The 21,099-nt window shown below is 33.1% G+C and overlaps 2 protein-coding genes across 2 annotated transcripts; one reads left to right on the plus strand and one right to left on the minus strand.

The window, feature by feature from the left end:
* Positions 1 to 556: 556 nt before the first annotated feature.
* On the minus strand, positions 557 to 12,088 carry LOC114267201 (proteasome subunit alpha type-3). The gene is made up of 10 exons (XM_028208209.2): positions 11,838 to 12,088; positions 11,695 to 11,734; positions 11,498 to 11,581; positions 9,264 to 9,337; positions 7,065 to 7,151; positions 6,876 to 6,960; positions 6,652 to 6,698; positions 2,667 to 2,732; positions 1,426 to 1,516; positions 557 to 901 (listed from the first exon to the last, which is right to left on the minus strand). Exons 1-10 carry the CDS (start codon positions 11,939 to 11,941, stop codon positions 830 to 832), a joined length of 750 nt encoding a protein of 249 aa, XP_028064010.1. The 5' UTR covers positions 11,942 to 12,088; the 3' UTR covers positions 557 to 829.
* Positions 12,089 to 13,562: 1,474 nt separating this feature from the next.
* Positions 13,563 to 15,952, plus strand: LOC145814117 (protein FAR-RED IMPAIRED RESPONSE 1-like). Its single transcript, XM_082910646.1, has 4 exons — positions 13,563 to 14,654; positions 14,701 to 15,411; positions 15,647 to 15,778; positions 15,884 to 15,952. Exons 1-4 carry the CDS (start codon positions 13,563 to 13,565, stop codon positions 15,950 to 15,952), a joined length of 2,004 nt encoding a protein of 667 aa, XP_082766772.1.
* The last annotated feature ends 5,147 nt before the right edge of the window (positions 15,953 to 21,099 follow it).

The raw sequence follows: 21,099 nt of genomic DNA on the forward strand, positions 1-21,099 counted from the left end.
TTCCCTTCCTCTGTGACCCCCACGTGTATGTGGAGGTGGTGGGGGTCACCCCCACTGGGGTCTGTATCAGTTTTTTTTTTTTTTTGAACTTGAAGGAATGTGTAATTTACCCTAAATGATTGTACTTGAAAAAAGACAAAAAAATCCTACCCTGTTCTGGGTCACAAAAAAGTCCTATCCCCACGTGTATGCAGATTGGTCCAAAATATATATATATATATATATATATTCCCTTCCTCTCTGTGACCCCCACGTGTATGTGGGGGTGGTGGGGGTCACCCCCCTGGGATCTGTATCAGGTTTTTTTTTTTTTTTTTTTTTTTGAACCTGAAGGGAGGTCAGTGTAATTTACCCTAAATGATTGTACTTGAAAAAAGACAAAAAAGTCCTACCCTGTTCTGGGTCACAAACTTGAAGTAGCTCAGCAAAGTGGGGTCCAAGCACTGTCATTGATTTCAACCCCCAGGAAAAAAGGGATTACAATGTGCGAAGGGATCCCAGGATTTTGAGAAGAAACAAAAACACAGAGAGAGAGAGAGAGAGAGAGAGAGAGAGAGAGAGCAAAAGAAGTATTTAAGAGTCTGTATAAGGCATCAAAGTCGATGAATACATTGGTATTCTGTTTTAGGAGCCTGCATATGACCATACAGCCAAGATATGGCTTACAGAGGAAACAAAACAACAAAAATTAAAAGGAGAAAACTATTACTAGAAAAATGAAGAATGGCACGCAAACCAATTGGCAACTATTCGAGTTTGGGAGAATCTATGAGACAATTATAACAACGATAAGCCACTAAAAAACACACAAACTAGGAAAAATGCTTCATCAATCAGCATCCATTTCCTCCAATGCCGTCTTGCCTGCAGCCTTGGCTTCCTCTAAAAGCTCTTCTGGTACCTGAAAATGAAGTCACAACAGCTATTCAATTGTACAAGTAATCAAAACATATGCAACTATGAAGCACCTCACAGGATTGCCTTTTTGTCCACTGATACAAGAAAGGGAATCCTATTTTCCTGGAATAAATTTCTACTCGTCAAAAAGATGCTTTGAATCCGACCCAAATGCCAATCTCCCAAATGATGACACTAGGTAAGAAAAGGGAAAAAAAACTTGGGTCTTTTGTACATTGTCTGGTGTTATTTACAAGTTTCCGTGTCCCATTGGTCAAAATTGACCGATCATGAACTAGAAGCATTGCGTCACATTAAGGGCTCCAAATAACTCAAAACGTTTTATATACTCTCAGAACCAATTGCAATTTGAAGAGATGAATTGTAGTAGCCCATACATTTCAGTCTGTTTTCTCATTTCTTTTCAAGTATCCAAATATATGAAGATGTCGGCCTAGCTTGAAAGACAAGCTCTATGAGATGTGATATGGAGCTTATCTACATAGTAAAGATAGGGTGGAAGATTACCTTTTCATGTTGGCGCTTTGACTCTTCACAGACCCAGCTCATTTCTAATTCAAAGGCCTTATCCTTAGCCTCGTCATGCACCTTATAAATACTGCAGAATAAGAATGAGAATATATAACTTCATTATAAAACTGAAGAATTATGCAGGCATATTAGTCTCTGTATAAGAAGTTATAAGGGAATAATCAAAGAGTAACGCTAGAAACCCCAAAAGTTTTACCAAATTTTGTGAGTCCCACACCCATATGAGACATTTGGTAAAACTCTTGAGATCTCTAGCATTTTTGATGATCAAAATGTTGTTCCCACTTAAACAAAACCTTGTTTGGTTGTAACTGACTTAATTTTATATCTGAAGAAAATGCACAAAGTTATGCTATTACAATAAATCATGTTACATATGTAAATGAAAAGGTCAATGTCTTGTGTTGGCTAATTAGCTCTCTCTCTCTCTCTCTCTCTCTCTCTCTACGTAGTTTTTAAGAAAAATCCGCAATGAGTCCTTTTTTCAAGAAATTTCTATCGAGTCTATTAACATGAATCAGTCCTTCCAATATAGTCTTAATTAGACTCAATTGAAATTTTATAGGAAAAGTAAGACTGACTTGATATTTTCTCCCGTTTTTATTATGGTTCGTAAATTCCCATCTGGAAAATAGGACTGTTACTATCTTATAATTCCAAAATTCAATTGGAAAGCAAATTACACAATGTATACACTATAGCAAGATCATAATCCTACTATCAGTAGATGGAAATAGGGCACTTTGTTAGAATACTATATGTATATGTATATTACAAATCTTAATGACGGATGGGAATCATAGCATTGTGGATTGACTTGACGGATAATATTATCCCATCGACAATATATATATTTTATTATGTGGGACCTTCCGATACCAATACCAATTACTTTAGTATTGGGTTAAATATGCAAATTCAGTGGCCAACTGGCACAAAATACATATTGCGTAGAAACTGCATGATACTGCAATGTGATTCATGAGCCAGATGGTTGCAAAGGGCATTTCACATAGAAGAAAACACCGACACACTAATGCTCCTTGTAAAATGTAGAATGCAGAAACAAGCAACTTTAGAAAGACAAGATCAAGCATATAAAAAGTGTACTAAAAACCAATTAAATGGAAAAAATAATAATAGTAAAGCATTGAATGCAGCATTTAGAACTTCTGATAGAAGAAATTGTCTTCAGGGAAATAAAAGAAATCACTCACATCTTGGCTATTTCAATAACCCCTTCGCGGCAAGTCATTTCAGAAAGCTTCAACTTTTCAATTTCTCTGTGCAATATAATCGAAGGCAATATGGCATGAACATGTTAGCATGAGGAAACATGCAATAAATACAACCACAAAAAAGTCTCTGGCATGACATTGATCTATTGTCCACGATACGTATCATATCGTATGGAAAAAAATACGTATTGCCAACTCGTATCATTGGTGACTTGAGTCGTAAGATATGTTTCCGTATTGTACGATTTTGTATCGTATCGCAATTCAACCCGTATTGCACGATTAATTAATTTTTACGTTCTTCTTCGCCTTTGACCCCATAAGCTTTTCTTTTTTTTTTAACTATCAATCACCATATAACTAATACTCATTGAACAATCATTTCATGAACTATATTATCAAAAAAATCTCATACAAAGGACCCAAATTTAAATAAACTCGTAAGAAAAAATGACTGTCATACTCCTTTTGCGACAAGAAATTAAATTACTATCATGAATCTAATTTGATTGAATTCACCAATTTGGTCATTAGTTATATGATTTAGTAGTTTATTTTTTGCAATATACTTATATATTATATGAAAATACTTATTTTTTTATCTATATTTATATATGTTAATGTATTTTACGATACACGATACGATACAATACAATACGATATTATATACAAAAGTTATATAATGATACACGATACGTATCATGATTCAACAACATTGCGTATGGATACATGTGAACACACACATACATATAATTGTGCATTATAAACCTACATGTTCCTTTTTTAAAATGGAAAGATAAGAGTTCTTTTTTAGAATCATATGATTCACGATTCGATTCTACGATTTTCAACAAAAACAACTCGAATTGTCCTGTTGAATCGGAAATTAAGTGAATCATGCAATTCAATTTGCGATTCACTACAATTCGTTACAATTCATAGCTATTTAATTCTATTTTTGTTTTTGCTTACATAATGCATGAAACAACGTCGTTTTCACTAAACTAGCAAGATATATAGAAGAGATCAATTAGTTATAGTCATATACATGACGTTATATGTATATATACATATATAAAATTTAGTTATATTACCCTGTTTGGTTTCCAGTTTTCAAAAATAATTTTTTGAGTTTTCAGTTAGTATTTTTATATTTTTAATAAATTTTTTAAGGGTAAATTACATTTTAACCGCCCGTGGTTTGTCCAAAAAACACAGAACCTCCCTGTAGTTTCATTTGTAACACTTAAACCCCTAAACTTAATACCAAATTGTAATTTTGGATGGACGTAACAGAAGTAATAAAAAGTCATAAATGCCCTTAGATATTTTCTACTCAATCATTTCATTCATATTATTTCGTATCTCTCTCTCCATCTACTCTCTCACCATGAGCACCATATCACCACCACCTTTCAACACCAAACCCACCTCCTTCACCTATTTTCACAACCAAGGTTCATCACACTTCCAACAAGCTCCACGACCACCATCACCGTGAACTCTGTCGTCACCGTTGGACCGTCATGACCACTATTGCCTAGCTCCGTCAAAACCAAGAACCACCATTCACAGAGTGCTATAGATAACGTAGGAGCAGAAGAGGGAGGATGATGATAAAGAAAGAAATAGATTTGGAGATATTTCTTTGGAATGTGTGAAGTTGGTTTTTGGACAAATTTCGGCATGCCGAAACAACCCATTTCAAAAAGTGAGAAAACGAGGTTGCATAGGATGAAGTATAAAGCAAGGTGAAGAGATTGGTGAAAGAACGGGGCAAAACAGTTAAGAATCAAGAAAATTATGGTGTTCGAAAGATGGGCCGAAGAAATGTCAAAAAGGGGAAGAAAAAAAAGTTATTTTTGGTCAATTTTCAGAGCTCCGAAAGCATGCAAAAAGAAGTGGAATGAGGCGTGTAAGGAGTGATATGAAAACTAGGCCGTGAGGTGAATCCAACGACTCAAAATGAGGCAAAACGAAATTACGACGAAAGAGATATAAGGACTTGAAGTGGTGTGTTTAAATCTGAAAATTTGATATTTTCAAGTTTGTTTGTGCATGCGGTTTGGAGAAGATAAAGTGGGTTTTGTTGGCATGAATCCCATCGATGCAATTTCAAAAATCTAAACGTTACATCTATTAATTGTTTGACTCCATGGGTTGGGTTTGTTACTAATTTGAATTATAAGGAAAAAATTGGGTTTGGATATTTTTTAGAGAGAGAAATGGTGGTGATAAGAAATATAAGGAGAAGAGAAAGTGAGTTTGAACTATTTCTTTCTATTCCTTTTCACTTTCTCTTTTTCTTCTTCTCTCCTCTCTTTAGCACTCACCACTGGTTTTTTTTTTTCCTCTTATGGAAGAAGCCATGGCTGTCCTAGTTGAAGCAGCCACCTACATACAACACCTTAGACCAAAAAAATATGAAGTTGTGATGTAAAAACTATTTCAAGTTCCAACCATTCTTTGCATTATAATTTGCAACTTTTGTTGAACAATTCAAAAAAATAATTTCCTTTAATTCTAACTGGGTCCGATCCATTTGACAAATTTATTTGGAGATTTGCTTTTGAAGATGTGTATGTATATATATATATATATATATTAGCTATAGTGTTGCCAAATGGGAATGGTGTCACAGTGGGTATCGCCTTGGTTTGTTGGATGAAGTGAGTGATAAGGAAAGAAAAATGAGAATGAGATAGATGGTGGATGGTGGCGTTGAATTTCAGGTTGGTTTTGCTGTGCGGAAAGGAAGAAGTCTGGGCAATTTCAGAGGCCTCAATGTGTTTGTTGCATATTTATATAATGAAGGGAGAGAGAAAAGGTATTTTGGTCCAAGAATGTAACATTTTTGGCAGAAGAGAGTGTTGCTCACACTTTTATGTTCGTGAATCTCATGCTCTGGTTATATAAACAGATCTGTCAAAAATTACAATTTGGTATTAAGTTTAGGGGTTTAAGTGTTACAAATGAAACTACAGGGAGGTTCCGTGTTTTTTGGGCAAACCACAGGGGGTTAAAGTGTAATTTACCCATTTTTTAAAATAGTTTAATCAAAAAAAATTTAAAATTTTTAGATTCAATCAATTTATTTTTTATTTTTAGATTCATTAATCTTAATATACTTAAAAAGTCAAAAATTTGTACAAAAATCTTTTAAAAATTTCATTGAATACAACAAAATACAAAAATATATGAATTTTCATTTTTTTTTTTTTTTGCATTTACGTATTTGGTGAATTTTTTAAGGTTTTTTTTTCCTCACAAATATTATACATTTTAAACGTATTTAAATTAGGTGTATCTAAAAAATAAAAAAAATTACATAAAATATTTTAAAAAATCACTAAAAACAAAAAAATACAGAAAACAAAAAACTCAATTTTCTAGAACCAAACATGGTGTATTACATGATGTTATTTGCAAATATATAAATATAAAATTTAGTTACATTGATATTTACAACACAGTGAATTTTTATATGTATACAGATATATAAAATTATATATTATATTAAATAAAATGAATATTACGATTTACGATTCACGATTCACGATTCACTATTTTAGCAAAACGATTCACGATTTGATTCGCAACTTTGACAACAATGTTTATGAAAAGATGATAAATTGTCAAATTGTACTCTGAGCATGAAATGTTAATTGCAGATATTAATTTATTTATAAAATATTGCATTTAACAAAACAGCATAAACACAACTCAAAATATACAAGAACATAGTTTTAAGACCTGACACAACACACTATTCAACAGCCATAACATAAATTTTACCATTTTCTTATTACAAAAAGTAAAATAATTTTCCAAAAGATCCGTGGAAGATATGGTTCGCACTATGTCATATAATTAGATAGATTCTCCATGCACATCAAAATGAAATTTCGATCAACTAGAGAGGAACTAAGATTCCTCAAGACGGAATAAGATGTGAGTGACTTACGTTTTAGCAGCTTGTTTTCCTTTCCCAATCGCAGCACCAAAATACCTCTGTTACAAATGTGTGTTTGGGAGGGGAAAGATTGGATCATCACAAATGAAGTCTATTTAATGATCACAAATTTATAACAGTCACAACTTGTCAAGAACAAGGGTTGCTATTATGCAAAATTAGAAGACATATGGAAAGACAACATGAAAGAATGACACTGACAAAAATTAACTTACATATGAAATCCCAGAAGGCTCAATCATGTATAACTGTGGCCCATCTCTGTCATAACCTCCAAGAATCACTCCACATCCAAAAGGTCTACCACATCAAACATTATTTTATCAAAAAAATAAAAAAAACAGAGCGACTAAAAAAGGCATAAAGATGCTACAAACAATGTTTAAGGATAATGCTTCCAACACCTGAGCCACCAATAAAGTGTGCATAGATGCACATAACTAGCAACACGTTCAGCAAGTTCCTTCACAGGAATGGGTTCGCCGTAAGTACTGCACAACAAGATCATCACAAAATCTTTATTGACTGTGAGATGTAAACACAAGATAATAAATATATTTATTATCAATTTGTAGTTTACGGTATCTTGATATGGACTCAATATAAAAATGTCTCCAAGTTTAACCAGAAGGTGGGGAAAAAAAAAATTTAACTCCGGAAAGATATTTCATCATATGAATATTTATTTAATATCAACTTTATATATTTGAAATTGAAAATCCTATTAAATATAAATAAAAAAGGAAATCTACATTGAGAGAGCACCAGAGAAAGAAGGATACATAAAGAGCCCTTCAATAGAATAAAACTAGTCACAGAATAGTGGGGAAAGACAAAACAAACACAACATAATAAGCTAACCATGGGATATGGATGTAATATAATCTAAATATTTTTTCAAAGAGGAAAAGCGATTCTTAGGCAAGGCAAAAAAAAAAAGGTGTAGTGAAAAAGGGGTAGAACTTTCCCCGAATTCCTGATTTGAGTAATCCAAGAAAAGAAAATAAAAATGTTGAAGTGCACAAAACTCCAAAAAAGAGCTGGAAATGTCCAATGGCCAGAATACCCATCATAAGTAAATTAACCACCTTAGCAGAAGTGCGTTCTATGATAAACTAATTCTTTGAATTTATGTCCAATGTGTGTGGCACCTACCAGTCTAGTGGTTACCATATAGTTGCAATATGTATGTAAGCATTTAAGAAGGTTTGTTTTAATAGAAAAGTAAGTTCATAAAAGTCAATGTCATTCAGGGGGGAAGGAACCAAAAGGTACATATAAAGTTTGAAGATGTAGTCAACGAATTACCTTATAGATCATTTATATGATGATGATCATTTGTGATGAATTCAAAGACCGTCCTTAAGAAGCTTTATGGTAAAAGTTCAGAAGCAGAGTTTACAACTTATATGGTTGTATCCACAACCCTCAATTTCTAATTGTGGGCACACCCATATGAAATGGAAGACTGGATTAAGCAATTTCCAAAATAGAATCCCCAGGTTTAAAAAACTTTGTATAGCTCTAGAAGTGAAATGTTTTCATGCAATGGTAAAAACCATAAAATATTAAAATCAAGTACCATGATATTACAGCTTAGCAAGACAACATACATCAAAATGATAGGAGGTAGAAAGTGACATCAAGTATCATCCAAATTCCAAACCATTGATTTTCCAAAGATACAATACACAAATAAGTAATATTCATTGCACAATGAGAGGATGATATAAGAACATGAAGTACAAACTAATGCAGTGGCAGAATCACTTTATTAGTCATGTTCCACCATTTGTTTTTGTTGTTCCTTCCATACAGTTCACTCCAATGTCCTGTTGTCTGAAAGTCACTTTTCATGCAAAATGTTTGAGATATTCATATAGGTATTAGCTTTTCTTTTGGGTAAATTACACTAACCTCCCCTGAGATTAGTGACAATTACAAGGACCTCCCATGTGGTTTCTCCTTGTGGTTCATTTTTGAATTTCAAATTTCATGTTGTGTTAATTGACCTTCAATGAGGCTAATGAATATTTGCTAAGTCACCAAATTACTTCATTCCATTCCCTATTTTTCACTTATTTTATGTGTAGACATGAATGCCATTGATATCCAAGGATAAAAAGACAAATGCCCTCATCTTCCCTATGGGTCAAAAGACAAAAAAATCTATTCTAAAACCTCTTGATACTCATTGCAACCATCTCTCTGTTCCCCCTCCCTTCCCCTCCTCACCCCACCCACCACCTTAGTTACACTAAGTGGAAGCATAACTAGATGTGGAAGCAAGGCACATAGAAAAGTTTAAGGTTGGGAGTGCCAATTGCTTGAGCGCCTATTGTTAATGTATTTTATATATAAATATAGCAAGAATTATTTGTCGTTTAGTTGTAATATGTATGTTAAATACCTACATTACATTACCACTCCCTATTAGAAATAAGCATAGTAAGATCTCATTACAAAAGTAACAATTTATATCAGAATTGGAAGAACTATTAAAAAATTTCATCCATTAATTCCTAAGAGGAAAACCAAAATATAGAATAAATATCTATTGTCTATATATTTTCTTTTGACTTGACATCATTCGTAATATAAACCTTTCATAATTTGTTGCTTCAGACTTTGCTCGTGCAACAACTTGCCTCCCATCTGCTGCTAATCCAGCAACTGTCTGTAATCAATGGTAAATTGCAAAGGAGAGCTTAGAATTATGATGAGAGTTTAATATTGTCAAATTCATATATGAAGTAAATCATCACAAGGCACAAATAAATACCAGAAAACATAGTAAATAACTACTCTTGCAAAATAATGTGAAAATCAATCAACAGATGTTATATCATGTCAAATAAATGGGGGACATTTAAACTGAGAACTTCAATGGTGCACCGAGGCAATAAGGTCTCTTATAGCCTAAGCACGAGGTGAGGCGCGTGCCTCACCAAAGCAAGGCACAAGTTGTAGAATATAAGCAATATTTTAGGATAGGCAAAGTTTTCAACATAAACATAACATTTTAAAATAGACAAATAATCTTTAAACATAATATTCAATTAAAAACCACAAATATATTATCCAACAAAAGAAGAAAAGGTTAATAAAAAACCACCTTTCTTGCATGTACAAACATAAAAAGAAAGAACGAAAGAAAAAAAGAGGTAGAGAGAGAATCAGTACCAGTGAAGGACAACCCAGTGAAAGAAAGGAGGAACAGTGGCTGGAGCAGAAAAAGAAAAAAGAAAAAAGGAGGCAGAGAGAGAACCAGGACCAGCGAAGAAGAAGGAAAACACAACGGAAGGAGAAGAAAGAGAAGAACCTAAAGAAGGTGAATGTCAATCTTTCTCTTTTCCATGCAATGTCGATAGATTTTTTTAATTGATCTCCACCCAGGTTTTTTTTTTTTTTAATCACTTTCTAATCATGTTTGGCCTTCTATATTGAAGGGTTTTAATTCCCTGTAGGTGTGCACACAGAAAAATCACTTAATCAACAGTAGGAGTAAAAAAATACATGAGGCGCATAAAGCCCACACCTTGCACCTTAGAATAAAGCCCTCGCCCCTTAGAATAAAGCCCTCGCCTTACCGCCTTTCGTGCGCCTTCCATTCCTCACTTCGCCTCAACCTGTTTGAGGCACAGGGATGAGCCTCTCTGCGCCTCGAGCTTAAGTGCGCTTTTTAAAACACTAATACATGACTCTTTTTTTTTTCCCCATAAGCAGCATCTACTTCAGCTCTTAGTAAATCAATCTGCATTCTGGTTCCAATTTATAACCGTCACATGAGCCAAGAGCTAAATATTCTTTCATGTACGTCACATGATCCCATAGCTAGAGCCTAGTGCACAAAACAGCATAAACCCTTATTTTTTTGGCAATGAAACTACAGCAGGAAAGGCTTCTAACCAAGCATGGCTTTTATGGCTTCATTAGATATATGGCATGCAATGTCTCATAGTTTAAATTTCAATGTTGTACCTAAGAAACAAATAATCACTAGCACCAAAGATAAGCAATCCTCTTGCCCTAACTCCCATTAGAGTGTCTCCACCATTTAATGTCACCGTTGCCTTTGTAAAAGTCATATTATGCCTCGTTGTTTGCATCCTATTTCGACCACAGCTCATGAAATAAGAACTGGTATCCGAAGATGTTGCCAACATTTTGCACACATTTGTGAAATGCAAGGACAAAGTTTGTAAGATCATCATTGATGGTAGGAATTCTATGAATATAATCTCTACAAATCAGTTGTTGTTGGGTTAAAGTCGCAACCTAAGCCACATCCCTAACTATATGGGTTTCTGGGTGTTCCAAATTTTTTGGAGATGCCAAATTTAATTTGGAGGGGCCGTTACATGGGATGAGATACGATAATTTTTGCAGTGTTGCATACATATAAAAATGGACTTTCTTTTCAAAATCTTGGAGGGGCCAAGATGGCCCCATGGTGCGGTCCACTATAGCCACAAGGTGATTTATTATTGGATGGCGATAACATGTGTTTGTAATGACCTAGTACCACCATTACATTGAATTTTTCCTTGTTTCTGTGTGTGGTTTGTAAATTGTGTCAATGTACATGTGGTAGGGAAAGAATACAAAACACCAAAATGACTAAGCTGGCAACCTTGATCATTTTGTGGCCCAAATGGAAAGAAAAAAAAAATGGAAATCCTTAATACCCCGTCTCCAAGCCCAAAAAGAATCAAATTGTCCTTCCATGTTCTCGGTATTCCAGGTAAAGAAATGGATACATAATGGCAAAAACATAGTTAAAATTTATATATAGGCATATATGTGTGCTAATAAAATGAAAGGAGAAAATAGATACCATGCCGGAATGGCGATGAACGGAGTGGATTCTGCGATTGGAACCGGGTAGCATCATCTTTGATGCAATGAGCTTTTCCACTCCCTATAAAAATGCATATCAGCTTAATTACATATACACATATATACACGTATAAAAGCCCTAAAATGACGAATGTAGAGATTCAATTCAACCATTTGGAAGAGATAGGGTTTTACCATAACAATCCCATCCTTGCATTTTATGCCAACAACAGTCCTGCCAATAAAATCAAACAACAAATTACAATCCATATAGATATAGATATAAAAAAAAAAGCCCTAATAAGACCAGTGAAGAAAGAGAAAGATAGAGAACAGACCCACTGTTGTCGACAGCTTTGGAAGCGTATTCGACCTGGAAAACGCGGCCATCGGGAGAGAAAGTGGTGACTGAGAGATCATAACCTGTTCCTATGCTGCTCATTCTTCCTTCTTCTTCTTCTTCTTCTTCTTCTTCTTCTTCGTCCCTCTCTTGTTTCTTCCACTCCAATGCGGCTTTGGGCTCTTCTTACTCTTTTCTCAAAAATAAAAATAAATAAATAAATAAAAAGCCTTTCTTGAATCTCAAGACAATCAAATAAATTATGTTTTTCCTATAAGTTTAGTATTTTTTTTCATTTTGGCCCTTAAAAAGTCTCTCCGTTTCTTTTCCACCCCACAACTTTCCACCGTTGCCATTGTGCCACCGTGACCACCAGTGAGCCACCAGCATCGTCTTCGCCTCCGTGCTTCCACCACCGGGGCCACTACTTTTGCCAAAGTTGAAGCGTAAGAATCCTCTAGAGCGAATCCCTACAATGATCTCCTAAAGTATTTAATCCAACGGCTGAAAATAAAACTCACCAAAACGACGTCGTTTTGGTGAGTAGTTTGAAAAAAAAAAAAAAAATTCCAGTCAGTTCAAAATTCCCTCAATATGGCTCAACTATGCCAGACGGCGGGAAGAAGAAAACAAAGAACGAGAGAGCGAATAAGAGATAGAGAGGCCGCTACTTCCTGCATCCCGTCGCCTCGCCGTGGCCGTCCCCTCGCTGTCACCACCGTCCTGCCGCCGCCGACCCCCTGCTCCAACCGATTGAAGAAAATATAGGTATTTAGAACATTCAATCCCTGTGATTATATTTTATATATATATACATTATACAGTGAGAATTTGATTATTACATGCAGAATACATTATACAATATATATATATACAGTAGTTTAGATATATATATATATATATATATAGATTTAGAACAATCCCTGGAGAATTTGATTATTTAGAACAGGTATTCATTGTGATTATATATATATTATATAGATTTATAGATAGTTTAGGGATTTCCTAGATGAAATGAAAAATAATCTTTTTTTTTTTATGGGTCTATTAAGTAGTTAAATTCAAAATTTCAATCAACATATGTTTAAAATAGGTTTAGAACAACCTGTGCTATGTACATGAAGAATTTGATTATTACACAAGTTCTGAATAGGTTTTTTTGTTTAGAACAGGTATTCATTGTGAGTGTATATATATATTATATAGATTTATAAATAGTTTAGGTGTTTCTTGGATGAAATGAAAAATAATCCTTTTTTTTTTTTGTATGGGTCTATTAAGTAGTTAAGTTCAAAATTTCAGTCAACATATGTTTAGAACAGGTTTTCAAAATTTCAGTCTACATATGTTTAGAACAGGTTTTTTTATTATTGCACTTAGCATGCCTTGATTATCTTATTTTTTTATTATTACATATGTTTAGAATAGGTTTTTTTATTATTGCACTTAGCATGCCATGCCTTGATTATCTTATTTTTTTATTATTACATATGTTTAGAACAGATTTTTTTTTATCATTGCACTTGGCATTTGGTTCTTGTTTTATAATTGCAGTTGGCATTTGGTTCTTGTTAATTTCTATTTTTTTTGTTTTCCTTGATTATCTAATTTCTGTTATTCCTTGATTATCTTATTCAGTTTGTATTATTTTGCAAACATAATTTACAGTTTTTATGCTAATATTGAGCATTTATTTATTTTTTAAATGACTTGGCACATTGATATGGAACCTAACAATGTTGAGAATGACGAGGGTGATTGTGATTGGAAGCCTAGAGTTCGCATGACATTTGATACAGAACAAAAAGTATATGATTTCTATAATGCTTATGGAGGAAGATTGGGCTTTAGTATTAGAAGGGGCTATGTAAACAAGAGCAAAGAGGGGCAAATCACTTCAAGGCAATTTGTTTGTAATAAGGAGGGATTTCGAGTTGTCAACAAGAGAGATCCATTAACAAAAAATCCTAGGCAAGAAGTGAAGACTGGTTGTCAAGCCCGACTTGTCATTAAGTGGGATAGGAATATTCAGAAATTTTTTGTTAGGGATTTTGTTGAACAACATAATCATATCTTTGTACCAGCAGAATGTACGCATATGTTACCATCCCAAAGGAAGATATCTGCATCACAGGCAACCGAAATAGATTTAGCCAAAAAATTTAGAATCCGTCTTGATGCTGCATTTGAGCTCATGGGTAATGAAGTTGGTAGAAGGGAGTCGCTTGGGTTCACAAAACTTGACCAAAAAAATTATTTGAGAACAAAAAGGCAAAACAGTTTAGCATATGGGGAGGCAGGTAGCATTTTGCAATATTTTCATGACAAATCATTGGAGAATCCATCTTTTTTTTACTTGGTCCAATTAGATAACGAGGAACAGATTACAAACATATTTTGGGCTAATGCTCAGATGATCATGGATTATGGGCAATTTGGTGATGTTGTGACTTTCGACACTACTTACAAGTTAAATAGTGCACATAGACCATTTACGTCTTTTGTTGGATTTAACCATCATAGGGAAACTGTAATATTTGGTGCAGTTTTGATGTATGATGAGACTACCGATTCTTTTAGATGGCTTTTTAGAAGATTCTTAGTGGCAATGTCAAGTAAGGCTCCAAAAACAATTTTTCCGGATCAGGATGCTACAATGGCTAAGGCCATACCTATTGTCATACCTAACACAACCCACCGCCTTTGCACTTGGCATTTGATGCAAAATGCATTAAGGCATGCAAATTCTATCTTCAAGGATAAGGCAGTGAAGGATAAGGGGATGAAGAGTGTTTTATCCATGTTTATGCAAAATGTAAGCTGCAGATGTTTACATAAATAAAATTTATGAAGAATTTCAGGATGAGTATGTCAAGTCCCTTGAAGTAAACATTGAAGAAACTGAAAATGATGATGAGAGTACCGTTTATACGGTTCTTGATAGTGATGGTATAAAGGTGAGGCTGGAGTGTGATGGTTCAGTCACTTGCAATTGTAGGAAGTTTGAAATGAAGGGCATTTTGTGTAGTCATTGTTTGAAGATCCTTAGAGACACCCTCAAATTCAAAGAGATTCCTTCACAATATATTCTGAAGAGATGGACTAAAAAAGCAAGAGCTAAAAATGTGAAAGGTAGGTGTGGGCATGATATTAAGGTTGATGTAAGATTGCATCAAACTTCATGCTATAGATCATTAATGGCAATATTTAGAACAGTAGCGTGTAGAGCTTCTGAAAGTAAGGAAACATATAATTTGACGGTAGAGAAAGCGGATGAATTAATTGCAAACATTGAAACCATGTTAAGCGTAAAATTCAATATGCCTTGTTCAAATACTATTCAACAAGAAAGCCCCCTCGACACATGGCCCGAAAGCTTTGAAGTGGATGGTGTAGCAGATAAAAATATAGTTCAAGCAAAAGGACTCAAGAGAAGAGAGTGCACTAGCAAGGGACGAAGGCGGACAAAATGTGGTTTGGAGCTTGCGTTGGCAAAGAAAAATAAAACAAGTTCACATAATGCTTCTCAAACTTCCATGTCTGTTACTCCTCAAACTCCTCCCTTATTTTCGGCAAGTGCTCCTAAACCACCTCCCTTGTTTTCGCCGAGTATTCCTCAGTCGGCTCCTTTATTTCAAGTGCTCCTCAACTTCCTCCATTCTCGCCGAGTGTTCCTCAAGTTAGAGCTTCTTCGTCTCAATTTATGTATCCTACCTATGATGTAAGTTAGTTTAATAAGAAGTTTTATAATCTATTTGTAGATGACTATTATCATTTTAAATTGATATGTGTTTGTTATTGTTACAGCCAAGTTTTCTTCGTCACAATATGCCTTTTTCAATTCCATCGATGTATTCTGTCCATGAAACCTATCAAGCATTGCTTAACGATGCAAGCGGTTATGACTCGCAAGCCTCAAATAGTCCTGCATGTAATGAAGTAATTTATTTTTCACCTTTCCTCTTTTATTTTGTCATTCATTCATTTAAAGTTCCATTTTATTTTATGGTTACTTTGATGTAATATTATTTTTCTTTTTTTTAGGTACTATATGGTCGTGGTCGTGGCCGTGGCCGTGGGCATCGGCATGTGGATCACACGTCAATATCTTAGCGTTGATTTTTTTTGTTGGATATGTAATATTGAAAACCTTTCATGAAATGTTGTTGAAATTTTTCTGAATTTTTTGTTCAAATGCTGTTGAAATTGTTGCTCAAAATTTGCTGAAACTTTGCTTGAAATGTTGCTGAACAATTGATGAAATGTTGTTGAAAATTTGATGAAATGTTGCTCAATTTTTGTTGAAATTTTTGTTCAAATGTTGCTAAAACTGTTGCTCAAAATTTGCTGAAACTTTGCTTGAAATGTTGCTGAAATAATGCAGAAAATTTGACAAAATGTTGTTGAAAATTTGATGAAATTTTTGTTAAAATGTTGCTGAAACTTTGCTTGAAATGTTGCTGAAATAATGCTAATAATGTTGCTGAATGTTGCTGGAATTTTGCAAAAAAAATTTCATGAAATTTTGGTTCAAATGTTGCTGGAAATTTTGTTGACATGTTGCTCTGAAATGTTGCTCAAATGGTGCTGATTGGCAAACAAAGCAACCATTCTTTGTTGACAAACAAAGCAAAGGCATGACCTGTTGACAAACAAAGCAAAGGCATGACATGTGCATTTCAATCAACATTACAACAATCAACATTAATACTTAATATTTAGTCCACAATCAATATTACACTTAATATTTACACAATCAACATTACACAATCTTATACTTCAAGTCAACATTACAACAACATTACAACAATCAACATTACACTTAACATTACAACAACATTACACAACCAACATTACCACATTGTGCATTTCAAGTCCACAATTTTACACTTAATATTTAGTTGACAAAAGAAGTCCGAATCCAAACTTAATTTACACTTAATATTTAAACAAGAAAAGAAGAAGTCCAAATCCTATTAATACTATTACAATGGCGTAGTGGAACTTTTCCCGAAGTTGTCTAATCTCTCTCATCATTGGATACAATTAGTTCGTTGACTAAAGGCTTGATATTACAATTTTCGTCACTTTCCTCCCTTACCATCTTCAACCATTCACGCTGTTTTTGTAAAGGCATCCACTATTCAAAGAAGCCGCATCCATTGGTGTTGTTGAAAGGGCAAGCAAAGTATACCATCCTTGGATTTTCCTTTAACTCTGAAATCCTGAATGCTGCTATTACCCTGCAACGACATTTTCGATTTCTAAACTGAATTTCACTAGTGTCACTCATAGATGTATTTGATGTTGACATTTTTTAACCTGAAATAACAACATATTATAAAGGTGAGATCAAATTAGCCTTCTTCACCATTGTTAATATCTAGACAAGAACAATGGAACAACAAAAAAACAACAATGAAACACCAATTTCTACATTTGGTATCCCAAATCTTATACTTCATTTTCTTTAAAAAACTAACTCATAATGTACGAGAAAGTTACCTCAATATTTCCTAGAAATTAGGTGTAACAATTCCAACACATTATATTTTTTCTCTCATTTTTCCCCTCTTATTTTTTCATTTCAGTCCATTTGTTTCTGTTTTGTTGCAGAGGCTGTTTTAGCTTTTGTGAAATCTCTTCTTTAAATGGTAATCCAATCAATCTACATTTTTCAATAGGATCTCATTTCTTCTATTATGCTATTAATTGTATGATGTATTCTATTTCAAGGCCTCATTCGTGCATATTGGACCCAAACTAAGAACATAAATTAAATTGTATAATAAAGAGTTTCTATAGGTACAGATATATAAATTGAAGAAGGGCACTGCAATCACCACTTCTTTTATTTTAACTGTTTAATATCACAGGTACATAATTTGATTTCCTTAAAAATTATTTCTAAACAAGGAATAATGTTTGAATATTAATATAAGGGGGTAATACAAAAGGGTGCAAAAATATTTAGCATTTGTCATTCAACATTCAAGAATCTATTGCACTAAACAAAGATCAACAACCACAAAATCATTGAATTTACCATTTTCTAATAGTTCAACAATAGACATTAATCAATGCCAAAGAAAACAAACTTAATTGCATATAGCATTCTCTTACATTCCTCTGTGTTCCAAACTGAAAATGCCCATTTTTTGCAAACAAGATAATCAAGATTACCATTTGCATACATAATTTTTTTTTTTTTTTAAAAGTGTAAACTTCTGCACACTTTCCATATTTGCACAAATGAAGCTCAGAGGATGAACCACTATGATCAACCACAAAAAACTTGATTTCAACACCATCTCTCTCTCCATCACTATCTTATATACCTAAATACAAATAACTAGTTACACACACATACATATATATATATATATATTTATAAATTTCTTTGATGATTCCAATCATCTACAGTTCGGCTCCTCTAAACATAGATTTGAAATAAATCATGTAAAAAGTCCCAAATCAAAATCCTAAGAACATATTTTTTGATTTTTTCCCTAATTTTTGGAACCAAAGCCCTAATATTTGAAGTTTGGAGGATGAACGAACCTATGGTTTTTTCCTTCAATCTGTTCGAGTATGGTGACCCAGTGGCGTGGCAGCGGCAGTGGCGACAGTGGCGCGTCAGGGGTGGGAAACTCTCAGCCCTTCTCTCTCTCTCTCTCTCTAATGCTTCATATTTGCATTTGCAGGAACCTTCAATGTTTTGAACTGACTGAATATATATATATTTTTTCAAACTACTCACCAAAACGACGTCGTTTTGGTGAGTTTTATTTTCAGTCGTTGGATTAAACACTTTAGGAGATCACTACAGGGATTTACTCCAGAGGATCCTTACGCAAAGTTGAAACCCCATTAGATATCTTACAATCTCTATCTCTCTCTCTCTCTTTCTCTCACACAAATAATCTGTCTCTCACTCTCAATCTCTTTCTCTCAATCTTACACAATTTCAAAAGCCTAATACTGTAAATCAACCCTCAAATACCCAATTTTATACTATATTGTAAGTCCCTTTTGTGCAAATTTTTTTTTCAATTTGTAGTTTTTCCAGATAGATAATTATGAAATTTATTCTAAGATTGAAGAATAAGGATAACAATTTATGCATGTTTCTTCTTTCAATTTTAATAGTTGATACAATGACTAATTGAGATGCAGTGTTAGACTATTTCTTATCTACTTCATTGTGATTAAATATTTTTATTTGTCTCTATTGTTTTGCTTTCTTATGTAAATTTTATTATGGTTTATGGAATTTTGTTTTTTCGAATCACCACAAGACTTCTATTTTCTATATATGTTATATGTTGATAATAAACTGTGTGTATTGTATGTGAAAAGTTTCTTTTATTTTTTATTTTCTTATTATTATTTTTGTGCACACAACCTGTTTGTTAAAAAGTTCAACTGAAACTTGTCTTTTGAGTTTCAATATAAATAAAACCCTTCACATGCTCAATTGCAAATATTTTTTATAGAGTTTTTTTTTTTCCTTCATTTTTTCTATATATAAATATTCTAACACAATTTTGGGATTTTTCACTAGAATGATTTACTTCAACTATTCCAACTATCTAGTGGACTTTACCAAAGATAATAATCAAGTTTTAAGTGGACTTTACCAATTACTGGCATAATACTGTTACAACATATTTAGATAAAATTCTCAGTATGTTTAGTTGTATGGTTTTTTTTTTTTTTTTTTTTTTAACTTTATTCTATTATTTTCTTGAAATGTGATTTAACTTGAGATACTTTCTGCATAAAATATATTTTCAGGTACCCTTTTTTTAGTTCACAAAGTGTTTAGACAAATATTTTCATTTATCAATGTACAATTATTCAACAGGTGCGGAGTCTATAAGCATTCAATGTACTTTGTATACTTATGAGACCCAATTTGTAGAATAAAGTTATTATTTTTGTTTATTCCTGGTGGTTACAACCTTCTATTAAGAAGAGAATGCTGCTCATTTAGTAACGGTGAATATGTCACGGTAGGATTGACTGAACTAGAACATTAGTGATATAAGGCAACTAATAAGGCAATCATGTTTTGATTCTTTGTCAGAGAATTATGTTCTTCATATATTTTTCCCTACTAGAGAAAAATGAAGGTAGCGTTTGGTAGAGTTTTGTAAATGTGATTTGAGAGTATGAGTTATATTTTGAGTTTGTGTGTTGTGGAATTATGATTTGAGTGTAGAAAATTTGTTTGGTTATGATTTTTAAATAGAGTGTTGAAATATGTTTTGAAGATGTATTTTGAATTAAGTTTTGAAAGTTTGATGTGACATGTGAAATAAGAAAATTTGTTTGGTGATGTATTTTGGAAATAGTTTTCAAAACTTAATTCAATCAATAATTTATAATCAAACACACAACTCATATATCGATATCCATTTTTTTTATCAACAGTAATAACCAAACTATTTTTAAAATACCGAAATTAAAAATTGATTTTTTTTTCAATTAATTTTTTTTCAGTAATTTTTTTTGAATAATTTTTTTTTCAATTTTTTTTTTTCATTTTAAAATAAATCTATGTCAATTATTTTGTGTCAATTAAATTTTCTATCAATTCATTTTTTACGCCTGTACAAACATCTTCTACTATACGTTTTTTATTTTTTTCTAAAATTTTGTTAAAGCCAACAACTTTTGAGAATACATATGAATAAAAATTAATATAAATACACTAAGTTTAATATTTTAAAATAGAAATCATAGCGTAAACCTTACAAAACATTATAAATTTTTTTTCTCATTTATTACACGTTATTAATTTAGTAATAAAGTCGTAACAGATTGTTCAGTATTTGTTCAGTATACGGATGTAATATTATTAAAAAATTATTAATATTATAAAAAAATAATAGATAAGAAATAAAAAGTAAAAAATAAAAATAAAAAACAACATGAACCTTCTGAACCTTTAGAGTAGCTTCAGATAGTCGAACACCAGGAAGTTGGACCGAGATAACCGGGCGGTCAACCGGGCGGTCATCCCATCTCACACCAATTTCCACTCAGTGGAAGCTCTTCAGAGAAGAAATATGAGGTTCACGTGATACAGAGAAGAAATATGAGGTTCGCGTTAAATTTTCAGAGACGATGGAGAAAGACATGGAAGCTTTTCAGATCAAAAGAGAAAGAAAGCTTTTCAGATCAAAAGAGAAAGAAAGATGAGGTTCACGTGAAATTTTCAGAGACGATGGAGGAGGACATGGAAGCTTTTCAGA

This window comes from Camellia sinensis, unplaced genomic scaffold (assembly GCF_055761805.1).
Source record: "Camellia sinensis isolate YWXY unplaced genomic scaffold, ASM5576180v1 Unanchor1, whole genome shotgun sequence".
NCBI lineage: Eukaryota > Viridiplantae > Streptophyta > Magnoliopsida > Ericales > Theaceae > Camellia > Camellia sinensis.